Source organism: Colletotrichum phormii (genome assembly GCF_030913505.1).
Source record: "Colletotrichum phormii strain CBS 102054 chromosome Unknown BDP81scaffold_10, whole genome shotgun sequence".
In the NCBI taxonomy this organism is placed as follows: domain Eukaryota; kingdom Fungi; phylum Ascomycota; class Sordariomycetes; order Glomerellales; family Glomerellaceae; genus Colletotrichum; species Colletotrichum phormii.
In genome coordinates, this window is record NW_026851452.1 from 897,468 (window position 1) to 918,088 (window position 20,621).

General features: G+C 53.3%; 8 protein-coding genes across 8 annotated transcripts; 5 read left to right on the forward strand and 3 right to left on the reverse strand.

Moving 5' to 3' along the window:
- The first annotated feature begins 179 nt into the window (after positions 1-179).
- On the forward strand, positions 180-871 carry BDP81DRAFT_26556 (ACN9 family protein). Its single transcript, XM_060582894.1, has 3 exons — positions 180-477; positions 566-665; positions 732-871. Exons 1-3 carry the CDS (start codon positions 259-261, stop codon positions 812-814), a joined length of 402 nt encoding a protein of 133 aa, XP_060445284.1. The 5' UTR covers positions 180-258; the 3' UTR covers positions 815-871.
- A 64-nt stretch (positions 872-935) lies between these two features.
- Positions 936-5,801, reverse strand: BDP81DRAFT_374492 (P-loop containing nucleoside triphosphate hydrolase protein; the record flags this gene model as incomplete). Its single annotated transcript, XM_060586696.1, has 4 exons — positions 4,533-5,801; positions 4,419-4,474; positions 3,103-3,411; positions 936-3,003 (listed from the first exon to the last, which is right to left on the reverse strand). Exons 1-4 carry the CDS (start codon positions 5,790-5,792, stop codon positions 936-938), a joined length of 3,693 nt encoding a protein of 1,230 aa, XP_060445285.1. The 5' UTR covers positions 5,793-5,801.
- Positions 5,802-8,318: 2,517 nt separating this feature from the next.
- BDP81DRAFT_461118 (GTP-binding protein) lies at positions 8,319-10,943 on the forward strand (the record flags this gene model as incomplete). The annotated part of the gene is made up of 1 exon (XM_060593735.1): positions 8,319-10,943. The coding sequence occupies one exon, from the start codon at positions 8,319-8,321 to the stop codon at positions 10,941-10,943; it is 2,625 nt and encodes an 874-aa protein (XP_060445286.1).
- A 216-nt stretch (positions 10,944-11,159) lies between these two features.
- BDP81DRAFT_449673 (Rab5-interacting protein-domain-containing protein) lies at positions 11,160-11,590 on the reverse strand (the record flags this gene model as incomplete). The annotated part of the gene is made up of 2 exons (XM_060592442.1): positions 11,160-11,450; positions 11,525-11,590. 2 exons carry the CDS (start codon positions 11,588-11,590, stop codon positions 11,160-11,162), a joined length of 357 nt encoding a protein of 118 aa, XP_060445287.1.
- Positions 11,591-12,567: 977 nt separating this feature from the next.
- Positions 12,568-14,660, forward strand: BDP81DRAFT_319686 (Mysoin-binding motif of peroxisomes-domain-containing protein; the record flags this gene model as incomplete). Its single annotated transcript, XM_060584457.1, has 5 exons — positions 12,568-12,616; positions 12,695-12,882; positions 12,947-13,419; positions 13,489-13,940; positions 13,993-14,660. The coding sequence occupies 5 exons, from the start codon at positions 12,568-12,570 to the stop codon at positions 14,658-14,660; spliced, it is 1,830 nt and encodes a 609-aa protein (XP_060445288.1).
- A 763-nt stretch (positions 14,661-15,423) lies between these two features.
- BDP81DRAFT_406516 (proliferating cell nuclear antigen) lies at positions 15,424-16,993 on the forward strand. The gene is made up of 4 exons (XM_060588980.1): positions 15,424-15,788; positions 15,851-16,280; positions 16,349-16,638; positions 16,710-16,993. Exons 1-4 carry the CDS (start codon positions 15,747-15,749, stop codon positions 16,725-16,727), a joined length of 780 nt encoding a protein of 259 aa, XP_060445289.1. The 5' UTR covers positions 15,424-15,746; the 3' UTR covers positions 16,728-16,993.
- Positions 16,994-17,204: 211 nt separating this feature from the next.
- Positions 17,205-19,224, forward strand: BDP81DRAFT_374505 (pyridoxal kinase). The gene is made up of 5 exons (XM_060586697.1): positions 17,205-17,726; positions 17,789-17,799; positions 17,884-17,963; positions 18,062-18,398; positions 18,573-19,224. Exons 1-5 carry the CDS (start codon positions 17,673-17,675, stop codon positions 19,192-19,194), a joined length of 1,104 nt encoding a protein of 367 aa, XP_060445290.1. The 5' UTR covers positions 17,205-17,672; the 3' UTR covers positions 19,195-19,224.
- Positions 19,225-19,289: 65 nt separating this feature from the next.
- On the reverse strand, positions 19,290-20,568 carry BDP81DRAFT_406518 (deoxyuridine 5'-triphosphate nucleotidohydrolase). The gene is made up of 2 exons (XM_060588981.1): positions 19,980-20,568; positions 19,290-19,865 (listed from the first exon to the last, which is right to left on the reverse strand). Exons 1-2 carry the CDS (start codon positions 20,254-20,256, stop codon positions 19,597-19,599), a joined length of 546 nt encoding a protein of 181 aa, XP_060445291.1. The 5' UTR covers positions 20,257-20,568; the 3' UTR covers positions 19,290-19,596.
- Between the last annotated feature and the right edge of the window lie 53 nt (positions 20,569-20,621).

The window sequence follows — 20,621 nt, forward strand, 5'->3', positions numbered from 1 at the left end:
TCTGATCGCCGTGCACTGTATGGGTCACCTCGTTGACCTCCCATCAGAAAATGGTGATTTGCATGACGGAATACCTAAACATCATTTGCCAGTATCTTGAACAACCAGCAACGAGGTGGCCATCATCGATAAATTGAAAGCACGAGAGCAGTATTGCGTTCCGGCTTTTAAGAGTCACATCGATTCACGACTCACTTACCAGTGACGTCGTTGCAGCCTCCCGGCCCAACAAACTTCATCACCCCCAACCCGCCACCAATGCGGTCTGCGTCAGTTTTGAGGATGGCCTCGGCCTCCGTCTCAAAGGGCAACGGCCTCAGGCCCGCACCGATGGCCCTCCTACCCCCTATTCCGCTATACCGCCGTCTTCTGCGCGCTCACCGCAAACACCTTCCTTCCGAGATGCGCCTACTGGGTGACGAGTACATCAAGGCTGAGTTTCGTGCTCATCGCACAGTAGATAACCCGGCGCACCTGGTACGTCCTCTGCTTTGGTGATGGCATGAGGTGAAGAGTCATTCTTTACACGAGAGAAGTGACTAATCATTTCCTCGCAATGTGCTAGATCGGTTTCTTGACTGAATGGCAGTTATATGCGCAAAAGATCGAGGGCAACTCGTGGGTTGGCGAGAAAATCGACCCTGTCAAGGTTGCTAAGATGAGTGGTGAGTTTTCTCTTCAATTATTTCTTCCGTGACTTCGCAATGGCCAATGACTCATTTCCCTGTTAGACGAACAAATCGGTCAACTTTATGAGCTGATGCAGGCGATCAAAGAACGGCGTGAGTCAGGTGAAGGCGAGGATCAATCGTGATGTCGCTGCCTTAATGAAGGAAAACACCATCAAAGTCAACGATGCGAAAGGCGCGAGTTATGCGGGCTTGTATTAATATCTATGTAAATGTATACCTTTTGCGCAGCGTCGTAGTCATCTTTCAGTGCCCCTCAAACACCTCGACAATCCAGTCGGCCTGGATGATGCTGACTTTCTTAGCATAGTTTTTCTGCGTGAAAACATGCTCAAGGAACATGATGGCCTCCTTCTTCTGCCCGTGTAGCACACTAGACGGGTGAATGGCCACAACATGCTTGCCTTGTGACGTGACGTAGCTCGCATCCGGCGCCAGTATAGCTGTCTTGGACACGAAGCCGCGGAGGAAGCACTTGAGCAGAGCCTCGGCCTGTTCCGGAGCCAGAGGAGTAAAGGGCTGAGGGTCTGGCGGCGGAGCCTCTGTGAGAAGGCCTTCTTTGAGACAGAGGCTACGTAGTTGCCTGCGGATGTTGAGCGCTGTCTTCATGTTGCGAATGTTGACCTTTCTCTGCTTGCACCACTGTATACGATTGGCGTTCTCGGCGGCGTATTGTTGCATTGTGGTAAGATATGTTAGGATGTCGCCTTCCCGGCGGTAGAGCTCCTTGCGGAGTTCTTTAATTTCCTCGCGTTGTTCTTCTGACTGCAGCTGATGAAAAATGTCGTCGCCAGACGTGATGCAGGAGATGACGTCTATCGTCTCTAGGACACAGTCGAATTCCGGCTTGGCAGAGGCAAGCAGAACCGCACCAAACGCCGCGGAGATGGGAAATCCCGCCATCTTGCGGCCTGCCTCGGTTATCGTGCCGTCGTCTGCCAACGCACCGAGTCCATGAAGGCTGACTAGTGCTCGTTCGATGGCTTCCACATCCGGGGTGTCCATAAGGGGGAACCCAAGAATGTCATCAATGCCTCGCGCTTTCATCGTCAAGACAGCTCCCAGAACATCGATCCTCAGGATCTCTGGCAGATCCGTTTCTTCGAGTGTGCTGAATGTACCTTCAGTGTATAGCCTGAAGCACTTGCCAGGGCCTTCACGACCAGCACGGCCTGTTCGCTGGATGGCGGAAGACCTGGAAATAGGTTTTGCTAGTAATGATTCCATGCCGAGGCGAGCGCGGAATTGCTTGACCTTGGCCTTGCCGCCGTCCACCACGTAACGTACACCGGGTACAGTGACGGACGTCTCAGCGATATTGGTAGCCAGTACGATTTTCCGCGTGAAACCTCCTTTGACAGGCTGGAAAGCTGCATGTTGTCCTTCCATTGAAAGCTGACCGTACAAGGGTAGAACCTTGATCTTGGGGACGTTGGAGGCTAGCGTTGCGGCGTACTCCTCGAGCAGTGACTGCGCGGATTCGATTTCCTCTTGTCCGGTCAGGAAAGCAAGAATGTCGCCAGGTAGTGGCTCTTCCACATGAATTTTGAAAATCGTCTTCAAGAGAGATTCCTGGATATCCGGCACTGGTTGGGGAGTATGTATCGTCTTGACCGGGTACTGCCGGCCCTGGATCTTCAGTAATCCAACAGAGTTGATTTTGTTGTTGACCAAGTCGTCACCGCCGCTTTTTTCTTCAGGAGCATTCGCAGAGAAGAAACTTTGAATGCGCTCAACATCGGCCGTGGCACTCATGACAACAACCTTGAGTGGTATGCCGCCGCGGCCCTTCCGGCTACTAAGCAGGATTTGCTTGAGGAATCCGGACACCAAATCCACGTCAACACTTCTCTCGTGGATTTCGTCAACGACCACGGCGCTGTATTGTTTCAAATCTGGATCTCTCAGAAGCTCCTGAAGAAGCATACCCTCGGTGAGGAACTTGATCTTCGTGCCCTTGGGAACCTGGTGATCGAAACGAACCGAGTATCCAACTAGTCCGTCGCGGCTTTCACCGAGAGGCGTCCCAGCCTCGCGGGAAACACGATGCGCTAAAGTCGTGGCGGCAACTCGACGTGGTTGAGTGACTGCGATCATGCCACCGACACTGACTTCTCTTGCCTCTGCGATACTGACAGTTTGTCTCCTACACCACGGCTCCCTGACCAAAAACTGAGGTATCTGAGTACTTTTTCCAGAACCAGTTTCACCAACAAGAAGAAGTACATCGTCTTGGCGCACGCGAGCTTGTATCTCCTCCCGGTGTGCCCAGATGGGTAACTTTTGCCTGATCTTCAATAAGGCAGGATCATCTCTCCATCTTTGGCCTCTTTTGTCAGGTCTTGACCTGTCTCGATGCTGGGAGGGTTTCGACGAATGCTTGATGAAAGTCGGAGCTGTTTGATGCGAATACTTCGAATCTTTGGCTAACGCGTCCGACGCGGCATCATTTTCTGTATCCTGAATAGACTGCAGCTCTTCTGTTGGACGTTGCTGAATTTCCGTTTCTTTTTTCTTTGCTGGGGGGTTGAGATATCCCTCAAGAGAAATGACTTTGTTGCCAACCTTGATAGTATTCTTGCCATTAAGCTTCCGCTTTTTGGGGGCGCGTTCAGCGTCAAGTATAGATGACATGTTGAGGCTGCCAACAGAGTTTGCGATATGTAGTCGGCAGTTAAGTGAGAAATGAATGGGAAGTGAGAAGAGATTTATGGGGAGAGTGCTAGATTTGGTTTCGCACCCAGCCGGTTCTTAATTGGATGCCTGCCCCGTATTTGTACAGGGCACCTGAGGGATGCACATAGGTACCTGCCTGCCTCATCGCAACAGCCGCAATGTCTCCTCCAGGGCATCTTTCTCAAATAAGGTAAGTAGAATAAGACAACTGATAGAAATCCATGAAGTACATAAGCTATGGTATTCTGTAGTCAATTCTCAATTGGCGAAATAAATACTTCTGCCAGGTTGTCAAATTGCACCAGACCTTGCCCGTAACCATTATATTGAGCAGATGCCCAACCTCGAAAATCATGTGTCCCAAGTGCAAATTGCGTCACTTTGGTCGCTCTCAAGCGTTTCCCCTCACTCGTACCGATACAAGTCGCTCGCTTGCTCACGGTTTCTCGTATAGCAAGACTAGCCTGACAACACTCACTCGTCGACACACGATCTATACCCCAGCAATGGCGGACCGCTACAAGCTCATCTACACCGTGCCAGGTTGGGTCTGCCCAACATCATCGAACTCAAATGAAAGCATGCTGACTTCCTTCTCTGGCATTTCAACAGCTTCCCACTTGGTCGCTACTAAAGACGCCGTCTTCGAAACGGGTGCCGGGGTCTACGACCAGGGCAAGTATATTCAAGTGGCTTTCGAGCTTACCGGCCAAGGCCAATTCAGGTCCGTAGGGGCAGCTGGGGCAGACCCTCACACAGGCGCAGTAGACCAACTTGAGCGAGTCTTGGAGTATCGAGTCGAGGTCTTGTGCTCTGACAGAAATGTTGCAAAAGCCGCTGTAGCAGCTCTCAAAAGGTATGGAGTTCAAACTAAGAGGTACGCCTTGTTTCTGATTGACTATCTGCGTTCTATAGCGCGCACCCTTACGAAACCCCAGCCTATGAAGTTTACAAGTTGGAGAACATTTAGTTATGGACCTTGCTCTTCTTTGTCTTCTTTGTGGGCATTTTCACGAATAGGATAGTCGGTGGAATTGGCTCCCGATCATTCACCTGATGCGGTTCAAACGCTCTCTGTTCATCCTGACTCCGTCGTCGACAGCATCGCTCTGGGAAATGTGATTCAGCATCAACACAAAACAAGGTTAAAATTAGTGATGTACTTACCTTTTTGGCGATATTGTCGATGAGGATATTCTGTGAATCGATCTCTTTTCCTATAGCGCGGGCTGCCAGGCCAAGACGCCCAGCCGCGCCGGAAACTGCGGTGATGTTGTCGTCAATCATCCTCTCTTTGTCTTCTTCTTCTTCGTCTTCGCTATCGAGGCTGAAATTCTTTGCTACCGGCTTGCGTTGTCCTTCCAACTCCCTTTGAGGACGACCAGACAGCGACATCTCCTTGAAGGTATCTTCCATTCGCTGGTTGGACTTGAAAGCCTCGTGTCTGGTCGCCTCGCGAACTTCGCGCTCCTGGCGGTGTCGGTCGAGAATCGCCGCATCTCGCTCTGCCGCACGCTTCTTAGATTGGAATGGGTTGTTGACGTGAACTGCAAACATGCTTCCGTTTGCTTTCTTTAGATTCTTGGCACCCTCCTCCGCCTTCACGTTGTGGTTTGCCGCTATGTCCATGTTCCTTTCTGTGTTATGCAGACGCTCGCCTTGAGCAGCGAGCTTAGCGAGTGACGCATTGGCTATTGCCTCAGCGTTGCTCGCATTCTGACGCAATCTTTGGGTGGTCTGAAGAGACTGTTCTCTGACATCCTTAATTTGTGTCTTGGTAGCGCTGTATTCCTCCTCTTCTTGCTCTTCAGCTGTGAGTTCACGGGGGGCTCCATATCCGCCGTATCCCCCATCAGCGCCAGACGGAGTCGATTGGTCGTACCCTCCAGCCTGCGGCTTGTTCTGCTGGTATCTGTCTTGAGCCCCGCTGAAGAGCTCGTCGCGCACAGCATCGGTGCTGTCACTGTTGGTTCGGCCCAAGCCTCCGTAGCCTCCGGGGCCACGAGCTCCGCCAGTAGCACCTGATCGCTGATTCGCGCCGTAGGCGTTCTTGTTATCGTCGTAACGATTTGCCCCGTATCCTCCTGCGGCTCCGTACTTTTCGTTCCCGTAGCCACCGGCAGGCTGTGGCGGGGCACCGTAGCCGGCACCGCCCCTCGGGCCGCCAGGAAGGCCACCAGGGGCACCGCCAGGAAGGCCACCAGGGGCACCGCCATTGATGGGCACGCCAGCTCGTGCTCGTTGATAGGGCGTCATGCCGGCGTACTTATTCGCGTCCTGGGCGTAGGGATCGCCACCAGCTGGAGCTTGTGCGTAGGGATTGTCGCTGCCCGGAGCAGGAGACTTGCTCTTTCGACCGAAGAGGGCGGAGCGGTTGGCATCGTCGCCTTCGTCGCCGCCTTTCTTGCTGAAGCCGAACTTCTTCATGGCGAGGAGCGATAGAGTGGAAAGTTTAGGTTTCGTCGGGGTATGGTGAATGTGGGTGTACAATTGGATTTGTTCTAGAAAGAAGCAAAACACAACGTGCCGCTGAAGGTTTGTCTAAGAGAATGGAACGGAAGGTGAGGATACGTATAAAAATAAGGAGAAGTCAGGTCGGGAAGGGACAGCACGGTAGATGGCTAGATGCAGGATGGGCAGCACCAGCGGGCCCAGCGGGGACCCAGCGGGGTTGGACAAGGGGCGTCCAGCACCAGCTTAATGTGGCAAAATCGGGCCCGTCTTGGGTGTGTTTCGAAGGCGAACGGAAGTGCCCCCTCAGGCTTCAGGGTCTAAGCCATAAAACATTCGTCAGGCTTCTGATGGTTTGGACCTGACTTGGGGAATTGGGCTTGGGCCAGCGTCGACCCGAAGCGCAGCGAATCAAATATGCAAACTGCCTGGATCAGGCCTAGGTTCAGTGTTGCGGGCTGCGGCAATGAAGAAGACATCAATCATCCTGCTCAAGTCATTGTGGCCGTTCGAGATGACAGGGAATGAGTTAGCCACCTAGGTACTCCGTGTCGACATTTGAATTGAGATATCCGTAGGTACACACTCACACATCAATCGCTATGTCGACAATCATATTATGGCGCAAGGAGCGGGCTATACAATGGTGGTCATCACCAGCCTATAGCAGCCCTCCATGCTCGACTCAGCCTCGAGTCTAGCGCTGGAATCATGGATCGCTTTTCCTTGGTGGCCTTTCAGCTTATTCCTGCGTAATCCGGATTTGTTTTGTCGTGCCGCAACCAGACTCATGAGTTCAATGTCGGAGGTAAGATGCCTCTGACACGATGACACACAAAGCAGCGCAGTACCTAGGTACGTATACAGGAACCAAGGTAAGCATTGTGTTGTTGTCTCACTAGGTACCTTGGGTACACAGGTTAGATACTGATAAGGTACATTCACATAGGTGATGTATCAGGCGGCATTGGGCTGAAGAAGCCGGTCGTATCTGTGTATACATAGGTATCTATTGTCCTCACACCATTTCCCACGCGCATCTTATCTAAGCACACTGCAAAATGTGCAGTAGCATTATTACTTATGCTCCGTCAACATGGCATTATGCACTGATTACTCTTTCATAGGTAAAAAGGAGGTGAAATGAGGTCTTATCTGCGAAGCAAATGAGTCCAGTCTCGCCCGGGAGAACGGTTCTGCGAAGTACCTCGACCGTGTCTGTGCCTGGAGGTCAAGCGAATGCAGCCTTGAAAGACCCTTGGTGCGTGTAAATGCGGCGGGACAACTTGGCTTCTGAGTCCCGATTGAGTTGGAGCTTCGTAGCAAACATCTACTTGCAGGCAGTAGTTACTTTCATTCTGTACCGGATGCCCGGTTTTCACAGAACTAAGGTACGGAAGGGGGAACAAAGACAACCGGACTGCTGTTGGGGAGACTTATTGGGTCCCCGACTCTAGGTACAATACTCCGTTTATGGATACCACAAATACCTACGTACAAACCTGGCCGGAGTCCGAAGATTCAACGCACGGCGAACGACTAAGGTATCCTAGGGACCATACCTATGGATAGGTGATTGCCCTAGTATTCAAACTTCAATATTAACGTTGCAGCTGAACCATTATCAATAGCAATGCTGGCTCTGTCACAGCCAGCCAAGCCCAAGATCGACAATGTAGGAGCTGGACAAAGCTATTCAACAAGCGCAGGTGGGAGAGTAAGGTGCCACGGTGCGTAAGGTTGGCATGAGTGAGTCGCAGCGCAGAGAAGTCCTGAGGGCCCTGGCCAGAGTCGTCGCTACGGGTACTTTGATGCAAATCAACGCTGTGGAGGAGCGTGAACTCATGGAGTCATTCACCGCCGACCGGTAAACGGCTGCACCTGCCTTGGTCGCGAGGTAAGCTGGTGGTGGAATACCCGCACTTTCCCCGCCCAACTTCAAAGTCAAGCCACTCAGAGAGGTGCCAGTTTCCCATCTTAACATCTTACCTAACAAGGGTACCTACCTATATTAGTCACTTTTGAACTTGACTTCCGGCCAACTGCGTCACACCTCAGCTGAGACCTCTCACCGTCCTTCGAGTCATTACTCTGGCCAGACTGCAACGGCGTCAAAAACTTATCCATAGCCTTCCTCTATCCAAAGCCTCCAGTCTTTGAGCACACTTTCAACCCTCCATACTACAAATCACAGAGTCAATCGCGTATAGGTAAACGATACGCCATGGCCTTCAACTAGGAATCCGATTGAGATTCTTCTCCATCACTCCACAGTCAGCAACAGCGCCTCGAGCACGTCGCAGATATCACCACTCAGCTCACTTATCAAAATGATACCGCGCATAGCGTCTCGTTCCTCTGCCATTTTTACTGCAATAGCTCTTCGAACCCGGCGTTGACATCCATCCCGAATCTTTTTGCTCCTCGATATTACGCGCTTGAGAAACTGCCACGCTTTCGCTACTGCACTCACTATCCTATCGCCACCCTCGTACTTGTAACATGGCTTCCGGCTCAATATTCACATTCGATACGGACCCCCAACGGGTCTCATCCCCATGGCTGGCTCCTGAAGACCCTGGGAGGAGGTTCAACTCTGACAACGGACAAGTCCAGCCGGGGCACCTCTCAGACTACGGCGTCACCAAGTTGGAGGCAGAGCCGCAAGAAGGTCCCACTGAATACAAACTTCACCTCTTATTGCGACCAAGACGGACGTATACCGCTATGAGCACCATCTCTTCCACCCATAACTCCAGAATTCCCGCCAGCCGCTCAAAGATTGCAACTGCAGCCCTATCAGCCTCCAGTCAGAGTCGACAAGTCCGCCTACAACAACTGACTACGCAATTGCTCTGGAGGCTCCAGCAATCATGTGCCTACCATGCTCTGAATCCCAAAGACCTCATTATACCAAAATTGCCTGATGATACGGACGACTTAAGTCAGGCGATGACACCACAGAAACCTCTCCCCGGCTTGGAAGAATCACGTGGAGCGTTGTATGAGATTGGTGTTGCTGATGACGGGACTCTGGTGGGGCTGACCAAAGACGAAATGGATGAGAGCATCACGACACTCAAGGTCATGGCAGCCACGCTGGGCTGCCGCGTCGAAATCTTACGCCACGTAATTGTTGGCGAGTGCGAGTGGCTAGAGACGTCCGAGTTGGTGGATAGCGGGGCAACTCAACCTGCCCAAACTGCTCGACAGGCAAGACTCTGGGTCGTGGAGGCTCTCGTTACTCCCGACTACTCAATGAAGAACGGGCACGCAGGTGGCTCGACAGAGGGGTGTCGCGAAGTGAAAGAACCGCCAAGGGCTACCGAGTCTATTGTGCAACCAAGTAGAGGGCGCTCTACTACGGATCAGCTAAGGATAACGCTCACTGGACCAACAACGTCTGGAAAATCTACTTTGCTGGGTACTTTGTCCACGGGAACCGTCGACAACGGCCGAGGGAAAAGCCGGGTCAGTCTCTTCAAACATCGGCACGAGGTGGCGTCTGGGCTCACTAGCTCAGTAGCACAGGAGCTTGTCGGGTACAAGGACCGCGCCATATTCAACTATTCGCAAGATCACGTCGAATCGTGGATTGATATACACGACAGTGTTGAGAATGGTCGCCTGGTTTTTGTTTCCGATTCCGCCGGCCATCCCCGTTACCGCCGGACCATCCTCCGAGGTCTGTTCGGCTGGGCTCCACAGTGGACTGTTCTTTGTCTGGCGGCAGACGACGCGGATGCGAGTTCAACAAAAGACGGAGCGAGTTCCACCGCCAATGACGTTCTTGGAGTCGCAGGGGCTGGCGTTGATCTTGCCAAAGCTCATCTGGAGTTGTGCCTGAAATTGAAGACTCCTCTGGCCATCGTCATCACCAAAATGGACCTTGCAACCAAAACCAGTCTGCATCGAATTCTTGGACAGCTCTTGACAGACGTCAAAGCAGTGGGAAGAGCCCCTAAGATCCTCCAGCCAGCTCAAGGCGCTCAAGGCAGCGTTCAGGGATGGACAGCTGTTCCTTCAGCAGACGTCGACAAGGTGAAGGCTGTCACAACAGAGATGGAGCGGGATGGAGACCTCCTCAAAATTGTTCCAATAATCCTGACCAGTGCTGTCAGCGGTGCTGGTATTGGGATGACACATGCCCTCTTGGAGAACCTTCCCCTGCCACCAATCCCTACTGCCAACGATTATGTCGGGATGGCATTGAATCCCGAACAGCCGTCGTGCTTGTTCCATATTGATGACACTTTCAGCCTTCCTGCGTCCTACGCTTCTCTTGCTGAGAACCCCAACCAGAATGACATGGGAACGGTGGTATCCGGATACCTACGTTTTGGTCAGCTTTCGGTCGGAGACAGCATCATTGTTGGACCATTTCCCTCCGGTGAGGATGACTTCAAAGGCATGACGCCGGAGGACCGGGCTTCTCCTGGCAATTACGGGCTGTCAATATCACACCCCTCGTCGGCAGAACTTGCTAAAATTGCAATTCGCAATACAGTGGCAGCCTCCACAATCCAAGGAGAATGGCACAGCGCCAAAATCGTCAGCATACGTAATTTGCGGCTCCCCGTAAACACACTAGAAGCTGGTCAAGTCGGCACTATTGGAATCGTCCTGGAAATTCCTCAAGAGAAATCGGCAGAAGCGGCCTTCGAGGCACCGTTGGCAGCTCCTCGAATCCGGAAAGGCATGGTCCTGGCCATCCCATCCAAACACATGGCTGACACCGGCATGTCCCTTCAAGCAGCTAGTGGACTTACGGTGTCATTCAGAGATCCCAACACTGCATCGCTGGCGTACGGGTCTCTCGTTAATGTTTACGTCGGCAGCGTTCGGGCGGCTGCCCGAGTCAAGGGTGTTTCCAGACTTCCTTCAAAGAATGACTTGAACAAAGTCAAGCCCGAAGAAACTGAAGATATCTTCGACATGAACGAACATGATGAATCAGCCCCTACCCATGATCTTGAGTTTTCGGGGGGCGTTCAGGTTACATTGGAGCTGCTAACCAGTCGAGAATGGGTCGAGATGGGCTCTCAAATCCTTGTGCTGGAGGGAGGCCGCAACGATAGGTCCGGTCTAGAGGGCTTCGTGGGAACTGTCGTCGAGATTATGGATTGATTCTTTCTGCGTTTTGGGTGGGAATTTTGGTTTCATTAGACTTTGTAGCGGCGTTGTTGAGCGTGGTGCCACATCCTTCACTTATATTATTATGCCAGCGTCACTTTACTCTTTTTCAGATTACGGTTCTGCTATGACATATACCTGCGACTAGACCCGTATGCTGTTTCCTCAACACCTGACGCCAGAAATGCCACCTTGACCACCCGTATCTCATCATGCCTTCACCAAACCGTAGAACAACGTCCAAGTGAGAATGAAACCAGAAAGACCTCCAAGCAGCCCACTTGTCCAGAAGTCGAATGGTCCCTTGAAGTAACGGCTTGTGCTGAGGAATGGGAGACCTGCCGACGTCGATTCGGGAGCGATGCGTAGAACGTAGAACAAGACGGCGGTGATGAGTGAGAAGACGAGGTAGAAGAGGAAGCCGCTGTACGATTCGAGGCCGAGGATGCCAGCCGCGACACCGAAGAGGGATGCTGAAAGACTCTGCAGGTTTGATAGGGTCTGGAAGAGGCGCAAGATGATTAGCGACAAAGGTTACGTCGGCCATTAAGTTCAGCTTCAGGGACCTATCCCACCTTGGTGTTGTGCATGACGGATTCCTGCACAATGGGGGATATTTGGTAGTCGCGTTCCGACGGCATTGTTGCGGTATTGCTGGTATGCGGCGCACGGGTTTTCAGGTCGCTGGGAAGCTCGTGTCCTATGAGGGCAACACCGGGAGATCTCAGGTCCCGCGATCGTATCTTTTGTGTCGTTGTCGATGCGCTTCGTGGTTGGAGGGTTTATTAGACTGGTAGTGGTGTCTGTTCTGTTCCATTCCTAGAGCTCTTCCGTCACAAAGCGGGCCTTGGATTAGGTAATACCAGCTTCCACACGAATAGGGTGTCTGTCGGGTTTTTGGCAGGTCACTGGCCCAGTGGGATTCCTTACCTAATCCTGCGGAAAGTTGCACATCGGTTTACGGCATCTCAATGTTCCAGGCTAAGTACCTGTCCAATCTTGCCTTAGTGTCCCCAGATCGGTGGGTGGAGAGTCATGTCGGTCTCGGCTCCGCCCCGTGTCGTCCCATCCAATGTACCAAATTTAAAAATACCGGTATGCAAATAATAATCCCCAGGTACGCAATACGCGATGCACAAGCCACATTCTCGGTGCGCAAAACCTCACCGTGACACCGTTAGAACGCTCCGTTAGCTGGGGCAGATCATATGCAACCACCCCACCGAGGCTCCGACTTTGTACTTCGTACCCCTAGCACCTTAATTGAGTACAGGGGTCCAGTTTCCTTGCCCATTCGCGAGCGGGCTGGTCACTCTCGGGTCGGCGCTTTGAGCGAACTCTCCCTTCCCCCCTGGTGCGCCCTCCGCAATCACAATACGTATCCGTATCCGTACATACAATTCGTATATATCCCCCGAAGCACCGTCTACCTACTACAGAGTAGTGTTTGCCCATATTTTGCTTTTCTCTTGAGTCTTTTAATCATTAGTCGACCACAACACCTCACCACCCCTCATACCGTTCACGATCTCACGACGCAGCGGCCAACGCGACGATTTGGGGCGACAGATGGCCGTGCTGCTTGTAGGTGCCTCCTCGATACTTGCCAGGTCGCTAGATGGAGCCTGTTGTGTTTGACCAGTCGCCGCTCGCAGAGTACCTTCGTGGTGAGTGCAACTTTCTCATAGGCGACGACCCGTTATGCCATTGAGCCCGCCTGCTGACATTCTGCGCGCATGCTGTAGACGAAGGCGAAGAGGAGCAGGCAGGATGGGCGCACGACGATCCAACCTACGATGTGTCGCCTCCTTCGAGCCCAGAGTTTGCGCCGACAGGTCGGCCGATGGTGAGGTCGAGATTCCGCAATAATCCCCTCAGAGTCGACATACCTACCAAAGCGGCCTCCGACAAGTCTTACAGACTCAGCTATTCGGTGCGCAACCCTCAATCCCCTATCTGTGGCACATGAGGAAATTACTGATGTGTGTCCTTTCCAGACCGCGGTAGCATCCAGGATTGACCGAGCCGACAACTCCAAATTCCTCGAGCAATTTCGCTATACTATTATCGCATCCCAGCTATTGAGTGGGCACTCCATATTATCCCAGAACCATGCATCATCCCGGCCCGCCAATGTGGCCATTGACGGAAACCCGGCCGACAAGTTGCTGGATTCAACGAGCGCGGTCGTCGTCGTTCTAGGGGCATTGGCTCTCGTCGTCTCGATCAACTGGCTCGCAGGAACAGGGCCATTGAACAAACGGCGCACTTTCGTCATTCTGTTGGTTTTTGTGATCGCTGCAGGGATCGCCCATGTGTTTATGCGTAGACGATGGCTAAGGTACAGACGGCTCCAAGCACTGTCAGAGGTCACTGCGTTTGTTTCAAACTCTCAGGAATTCGACAGCGCGACTAGCGCGGCGATTGCTCTGGTACAAGAGGTGGAACTTGTTTCCAGAGGTTACCGTCTGTAAGTTCATTTTCCCCTCTGGTCCAGTAACTGGCGAGAAAGTCCGTGGTGCGCTGACACAAACTTTAGGAGTGCGCCTCTTCCCCCCATCAGTCGCATAGAGGATCGCTCACAGACTCGCAAGTGCGTGCGCCTCCGCAGGGCACTGAGGTCGTGCTTCGCGGATGTCATTCCCGCATACGATCAGACCGTGGCGGTAGTAAAAGGGTTTTCGGAACAACTCGACCTCGAGAAGTACTACGATATCTACGATATTAGCGATTTCGACATGTCCGATGCCCAGCAGGGCTTTAAGGAGAATGAATTTGAGGATACCGAGTCTTTAAGGACGCTCAAGATCCTCGCCGCAAGGTTCCACACCATCCGGAAGATGTTTTTGTGTGCCTTGTTGGCCCTGGACGCGAGCGGTGAGAGTGACGACCTTTTGAAATGGACTACCACAGTGGAAGCGGTGCGCACTCTCAACGCGGCCACTCAGAGGGCATTTGACAACCTGAAAAGACTTCTGAGCGATGAGGAGTGTAAGTGGTCTTTTTTACCTTACTATGGGGCGTGTTGACTGACGTTCTCAAGCATTCCCACCGCCACCAACTCCAAAGATGCCTTTGACACCTGGTCGGGAAAGATGGAGATCGCAATTACGGAAACTCAACTCTTTGTCCAGCGGTATTCGCGGCTTGCAGGCCAAACTAACGCTGTTGAGAGAAGAGTCTGACCGAAGCCTCAATGAGTCTGACGACATTTCCGAGCTCGGGTCCAACCTCATGTCACAGTATGAGTCCATAGGGGCTGACCTGAAGATACTGATGCAGGCCTGGGAGGAAGGCAAAGCGGCACTCGCTCTGGGTATCGACCGGAATGAAAAGCGACTTTCTTCCATGAGCACACTGCTGTCTCCGACCAGCTCTCTCAGCGGGCTGACGACAGTCGACGAAGGAGGCGGAGCAGCCGAAGCCCTGAAAGCCTTGAACGGAGAATCCCCTTCAAGTCTAGACTTTAGCAGCACAGGAGAGCCAGACACGGAAGAGATCTTCGAGGCGATCGCTAAGCCGTTCCGGCCCCGCAGCTTATTGACGAGAGACGAGCGCATCGTCAAGATGAGAGAAGACCGGGAGAAGCGAGAGGTCGCCAAAGAAAAGGCGGATGCCAACAAAGGCATGCTCAAGGAACTTGAGATGGTCATCAACCTCCGACCCCGCCCACGAACCGGGACGAATCCATCACGCATTGTTTCGATGTGATGAGGACATGACATTTGATGACGGACACGGCGTTTTGGTGCAGACGACTCAGCTAATCAGTCATTTGAATCTTTTTTTCCTTTTCTTTTCTCGGTTTCTGATATATAATCTCTGCAAACATGTTCATACTCGGGATGCATATAGAAGGGGATTTCAGGGAACCCGGATGGGAGGTATTGATCGCTTCCAGTTGACCCATCTGTATTGTATAATGAAATTCATGCCCAGCACAATGTATGGTGCAGGCTCAGAGATCGGGTCAGATAACCTGTACAGACCAAGGGACTTTTAATCTTTCAAGCAAGAAAGACAGTGCCCACTAGGTATCAAAAAAATTTATTTGAGAAAGACCCAATATGTTTACTCCGTACTTCCTTTTGTTTACATCTTCACCAGCCACACAAGGTAGCAACAAGTCCAATGTTTTGCGCCGTTTTTATTGCTATATCCAGCAGTTGCCATCCGGACCTTCAACAAAGAAACCCGGTCGTCAGGGAGAAGAAAGGGGGAGCCACGATTCAGGGGCTTGGAGCACCAGCGTACACCCCTGACCAAGTGGAGAGAGCTCGGTGAGCCCGGACCAGCTGCTATCTCAGGTGGGCAAAATGGGCCTGCCAGGCTGCTCGCTTGTCCTTACATACGTGGGTGGACGGTGCACGAGCCAATCTGTCAGCGATCAAAGACGGAACGGACTGGCTGGCGTGCCGTCGTGCCTGTGAGTGTTCCTGCCTCCCCCCCGCGCGTTGTTGGCGTTGAGCCCTATTAAACGCTTGACGCGTCGTTCCCTCGCCAGCCCACTACGACGCGCGACCGTGTTTGCCCATTAAAGTGCTTTCCGCGACAAGACCTTCTGCTCTTCATCAACCCCTCAACCACAGACTTGACGATCTCAACCTTTGCAACAGCTCACCATCCCCTCTGTGCCTTCCCTTCCGTTTCTTTGATACCCGAGGATACCCATCTGCTCTTCTTCTTTTCACACGCATTTAATCAGCCAGTACGTCGCATCAATCACACTTTTTCTTTCTTTCTTCGACAATCCTCCCAGTTTCCGATCCAGGTGCATGACGCTGATACTTTGCAGAGATGTTGGAAGCCAGACTCGACCAGGCCGATATCCTGAAGAAGGTACTTCTTTCCCAATCTGATTTGATAGCCACGTCTGCTAGTTCTTTGACTAACCTGCCCAGGTTGTCGATGCCATCAAGGATCTCGTTCAGGACTGCAACTTCGACTGCAATGACTCCGGCATCATGCTCCAGGCCATGGACAACTCCCACGTTGCCTTGGTGTCTATGGCTCTCAAGGCCGAGGCCTTCTCTCCTTTCCGCTGCGACCGCAACATTGCGCTCGGCGTCAACCTCGGCTCCTTGACCAAGGTCCTCCGCGCCGCCCAGGGCGACGACATCCTGACGCTCAAGGCTGAGGATGCCCCCGACAGCCTGAACATTCTCTTCGAGAGCTCAGCCAACGACCGTATCAGCGAGTACGACCTTAAGTTGATGGACATTGACCAGGAGCACCTGGGTATTCCTGAGACGGACTACGCCTCCACAGTCACCATGCCGAGCAGCGAGTTCAGACGCATCTGCGCGGACTTGATCGCCATGAGCGAGTCGGGTAGGCAGCACTATCCCTTCTAACCTGGTTCTTTGATAATATAGATTCTAACTTGCTGCTGTGTACAGTCACGATCGATGCGAGCAAGGACGGTGTCAAATTCGCTGCCAGCGGCGACATTGGCAATGGATCCGTCACCCTGCGAAGCCACACCAACGTGGATAAGCCCGAAAACAACGTCGACATTGAGCTCTCGGAGCCCGTCTCCCTGACCTTCTCTCTCAAGTACCTCGTCAACTTCTGCAAGGCCGCCGCAATTTCCAAGCAAGTCAAGATTTGCCTCTCCAACGAGGTACCGCTGCTTGTCGAGTACGCTCTGGCAGGCTCGAGCTACCTGCGCTTCTACCTGGCGCCGAAGGCAAGTCTACGCTCTCTCTCTCTCTCTTGACGCTCAACACCATCAGAGACAAAAACTAACATGCACATTAGATTGGTGACGAGGAGTAAATCGGCGATTAACGACGGAATGAAGTTGATATTGCTGGCGTTGCACGGGATCATGGACGGGGCAAAGGGCCTGTCCTTTTCACTCTGGATTGAGTTTTGCATGTTCTAGAGAAGATACGCAATACGTTGGTGAAGGAAGAGCAAAAAGCACTTTTTGGGACCACGAAAGATAATGAAATAACTGTTTCCGCCTACCTTACTCCGTACATATGAAGCAATAGGTCGGTCCATGGAATTGGTACCCTGTGGGCTCGACGTTCATCGAGTCCCTTCACTGGATTCTCTCAAATGAATGAGTGCGCCAGCTGAGAGCAGCTGCATTGAGGCGACCTGCCTCTCGGTCAGAGCTTTCCAATCTCGGGCTAGTGCGGGGTTATTCGATGCGCCCTTTGGCTTTTTGGCGGGGTCGATTTTTTTTCCCTGGAAATGTCGCGTCGGGTTGGGCGGACATCGGCCATCGCAACGTCAAGAGTCAGAGCAAGAGCCACAACCAGAAGCGGGAATTGCGAAGCTAACGAAGTGGAAGAACCTGGAACCGCAGTACACCCATCCAGATCCTTTCTAATCTCACTTAGTCATTCCCGTCTTTCCCTCTACACAAGACCAAGCAAGAGATATCTCCGGAATAGATAGACATCCGGGTAATTGCGCCGATACAGGACTTATTACTTTGCCCAAAACTTTTGATTTGCAACGCATCGAATTTGTTTGTCTTGTTTCTGCACCATTCTACAACGTAATACCCCTTCTCATTGTCCAACATCTGTAGTCATTCCGCGCATCGGCATCTTTCCCGATAAAGCATACCGCCGATAACCGACTCTTGAGATCTGAGAAACTACATTACACATACGCCTCCAGTAAAACATAGAGGGTTTCTCAACTACTCATTCTGAGCAAACATCAGAATCTTGTCCAAGACGCCACAAGTCTCGCAACAGGATCATGACGGTGGAACTCCCGATCCCCGATACACGCGTCCTGGCCGTCGCCAGTCATGTAAGGCCTTCTCTGAGTTCTCGCAGCCTCGACTTAGGTGTGTGACTAACCGTCTGGTACAGGTTGTGTCCGGGTGAGTTTGTGTCTTTCATAGGCGGCTATGTGCGCCAGACGTGTAGGCAGGATGGTGAGCCGCGGGTCTGACAGCCTACCGCAGAAATGTAGGAAACAAAATCGCCGTCTTCACACTGCAGTCCCTCGGTTGCGATGTTGCGGCTCTCAACACCGTCCAATTCAGTATGGCCTCCCTTCTTCCACTCTGCCCTCCCCATGACTCACTTCCTCCCCAGTATCATAGCTATAGATTTGCTAACACACACACCCTCCAAAAATAGGCAATCACACAGGGTACAGACAATGGAAGGGGACAAGGGTGTCCGCCCAGGAGATCCGGGACCTCTTTGAAGGGCTCAAGCAGTCGTACCTGGACGACTTTGACATGATGCTCTCGGGCTACATCCCCGGCGCCGAGGCCGTCGTGGCCGTGGGCGACATCGCAAAGGAGCTCAAGCGGAAGCAGGCCGCCGCGGGGACGCCGGGCGGCTTCTTCTGGGTCCTGGACCCCGTCATGGGCGACAACGGGAAGCTGTACGTCGCCGAGGAGGTCGTGCCCGCGTATCAGAGCCTCGTCGAGCACGCCGACTTGATTCTCCCCAACCAGTTTGAGGCCGAGTATGTTTCTATCCTCCCTTCCCCCTTCCCCCTTTCCCCCCTTTTCTGGCATAATGGCCAGACATAGTGACGCCTCGGTCGTCTACGCATAGCTCCATACCCATCTTATGACGAAGAAAAAAAAAACGGCATCTTCTTTCTTCCCACACGCAAACACTGACTCGAAAAACCAAGGCTCCTCTCAGGCGTCAAAATCACCGACATGCAGACGCTCCAAACCGCCATCCGCGCCCTGCACACAAAGTACCGCATCCCCCACGTCGTAATCACCTCCGTCTCCCTCGCCTCGCCCGACCACCCGCCCTCCCACCTCTCCGTCGTCGGCTCCAGCATGTCGCCCTCCACCGGCGAGCCCCGCCTCTTCAAGATTGTCTTCCCCGCCATCGACGCCTACTTCTCCGGCACGGGCGACATGTTTGCCGCCCTCATGACGGTGCGCATTCGCGAGGCCGTCATCGCCGCCAGCACCAGCACCAGCGCCAGCGTCAGCGAGGGGCAGCAGCAGCTCAAGGACCGCGAATCATGGCTCAGCGGCGACGACGTCGACGCGCTGGACCTGCCCCTCGCCAAGGCGGCGGAGATGGTGCTGGCGAGCATGCACGAGGTCCTCACACAGACGGCGCGCGGGATGCACGAGGTCGTCGCGGCCGCGGGCGGGGACGAGGCCTTGGCCGAGACGGAGGAAGGGAGGACGAGGCTTCACCTGCTCAAGAGCAAGAGCGCCGAGCTGAAGCTCGTGAGGAACCTTGCGAGCTTGCGGGAGCCGACTGTGGAGTTGCGGGCGAGGAGGCTGTAGACGGTGGCCCTGGAGAATAGGGGTAAGGGGGGGTAGGGACCGAACTTCTTTGGGATGGGGGGGGGGGGGGGGGGGGGGGGGAAGAGAGAAAGAAAGACGTATAGAGGTATGTTTCGTTTCGGAGAGGCGCTTGTCTGTGTGTTTTTTTTGTTTTTTTTTTGCTGTTTCGTAGATTTGCAAAGTAAGCGCGTTTAGATGGCGGAGATATATGTCACCTGCATGGAGAGACGGCGTGCGTAATTGGGAATAAAAAGGCACATCATGGTGGTCGTAGCATTTGTCATTATTCATCCATTTCTCCGGTTCTATAAGAAAACCACAACTTTTGTACGGTGATGTGATCCGCATTGACTGCGTCACCGCCCCAGGCCGCTTCTTGAATCTAACCAAATATCACCGTATCTACTGCGCAAGAGAGACACCGGTGCTGCCGAACCCGCCAGCGCCGCGCACGCTCTCCTTGAGCTCGGCGACCTCGACGACCTCGGGGGTGAAGATGCGCTCAATGATGAGCTGGGCGATGCGGTCGCCCTCGGCGACCTCAAAGTCCGTGTCGGCGTGGTTGAAGAGGAGGACCTTGACCTGGCCGCGGTAGTCGGCGTCGATGACGCCGGCGCCCGTGTCGATGAAGTTCTTGGAGGCGAGGCCGGAGCGGGGGGCGACGCGGCCGTCTGTCATACACAGTGTGGTCAGTAGAGTATACCATGGCCTACGATTATGATCGGTGTTGGGAGCTCAAGCTTTACGAGAGCTAGCTATGAACGGTAGAAGGACTTATCACGTACAGGTGCCAGCGGGGACGGAGATGGCAATGTCGGTGTCGACCATGGCCTTGCCGCGGGCCGGGATGGTTGTGACCTTTGCGGCGTAGAGGTCGTAGCCGGCGGCGAACAAGCTGCCGCGGGTCGGCAGGCGAGCCTTGTCGGAGAGCTTCTTGATCTGGAGAGGCGGGCAGGGCTCCATGGCGGCGGGGACGGGAGCGTCGTTGGAGGAGGTCTTGACTCGCTTGGCGGGAGGATCGGACTGCTGCTGCTGTGCGGCGACGGGTTCAGAAGAGGTCATGTTTGGGGGTCGAATAAAGCGTTAGGGAATGTCTGACGAGAGTTTACCTTTCGCCGTTTGAGTCTTGGAGCGAAGTGCGGGGAACAGAGGTTGAGGCTTTGCTTCTTTGAATCTACAAGCTGGGTGCTTGCTACGTATTCTGGAGCTTTCTTGGAGTGGGACCCCCCGGCTGCACTCTGGCGGTGTCGCGGGAGACGCGTCAGGACGCGGGTGAGCAATTGGCCAATCAGAATTGGAGGTAGCAAATGCCCATTTACGCAGAAGGCACTTCGTACTACTATGACGAGATCGTCATCCGACATAAGGTAGCATGCAAGGGCAAAAGATACCTCATGGCACGGCAGAGTTCATTCATCTTGCGATGA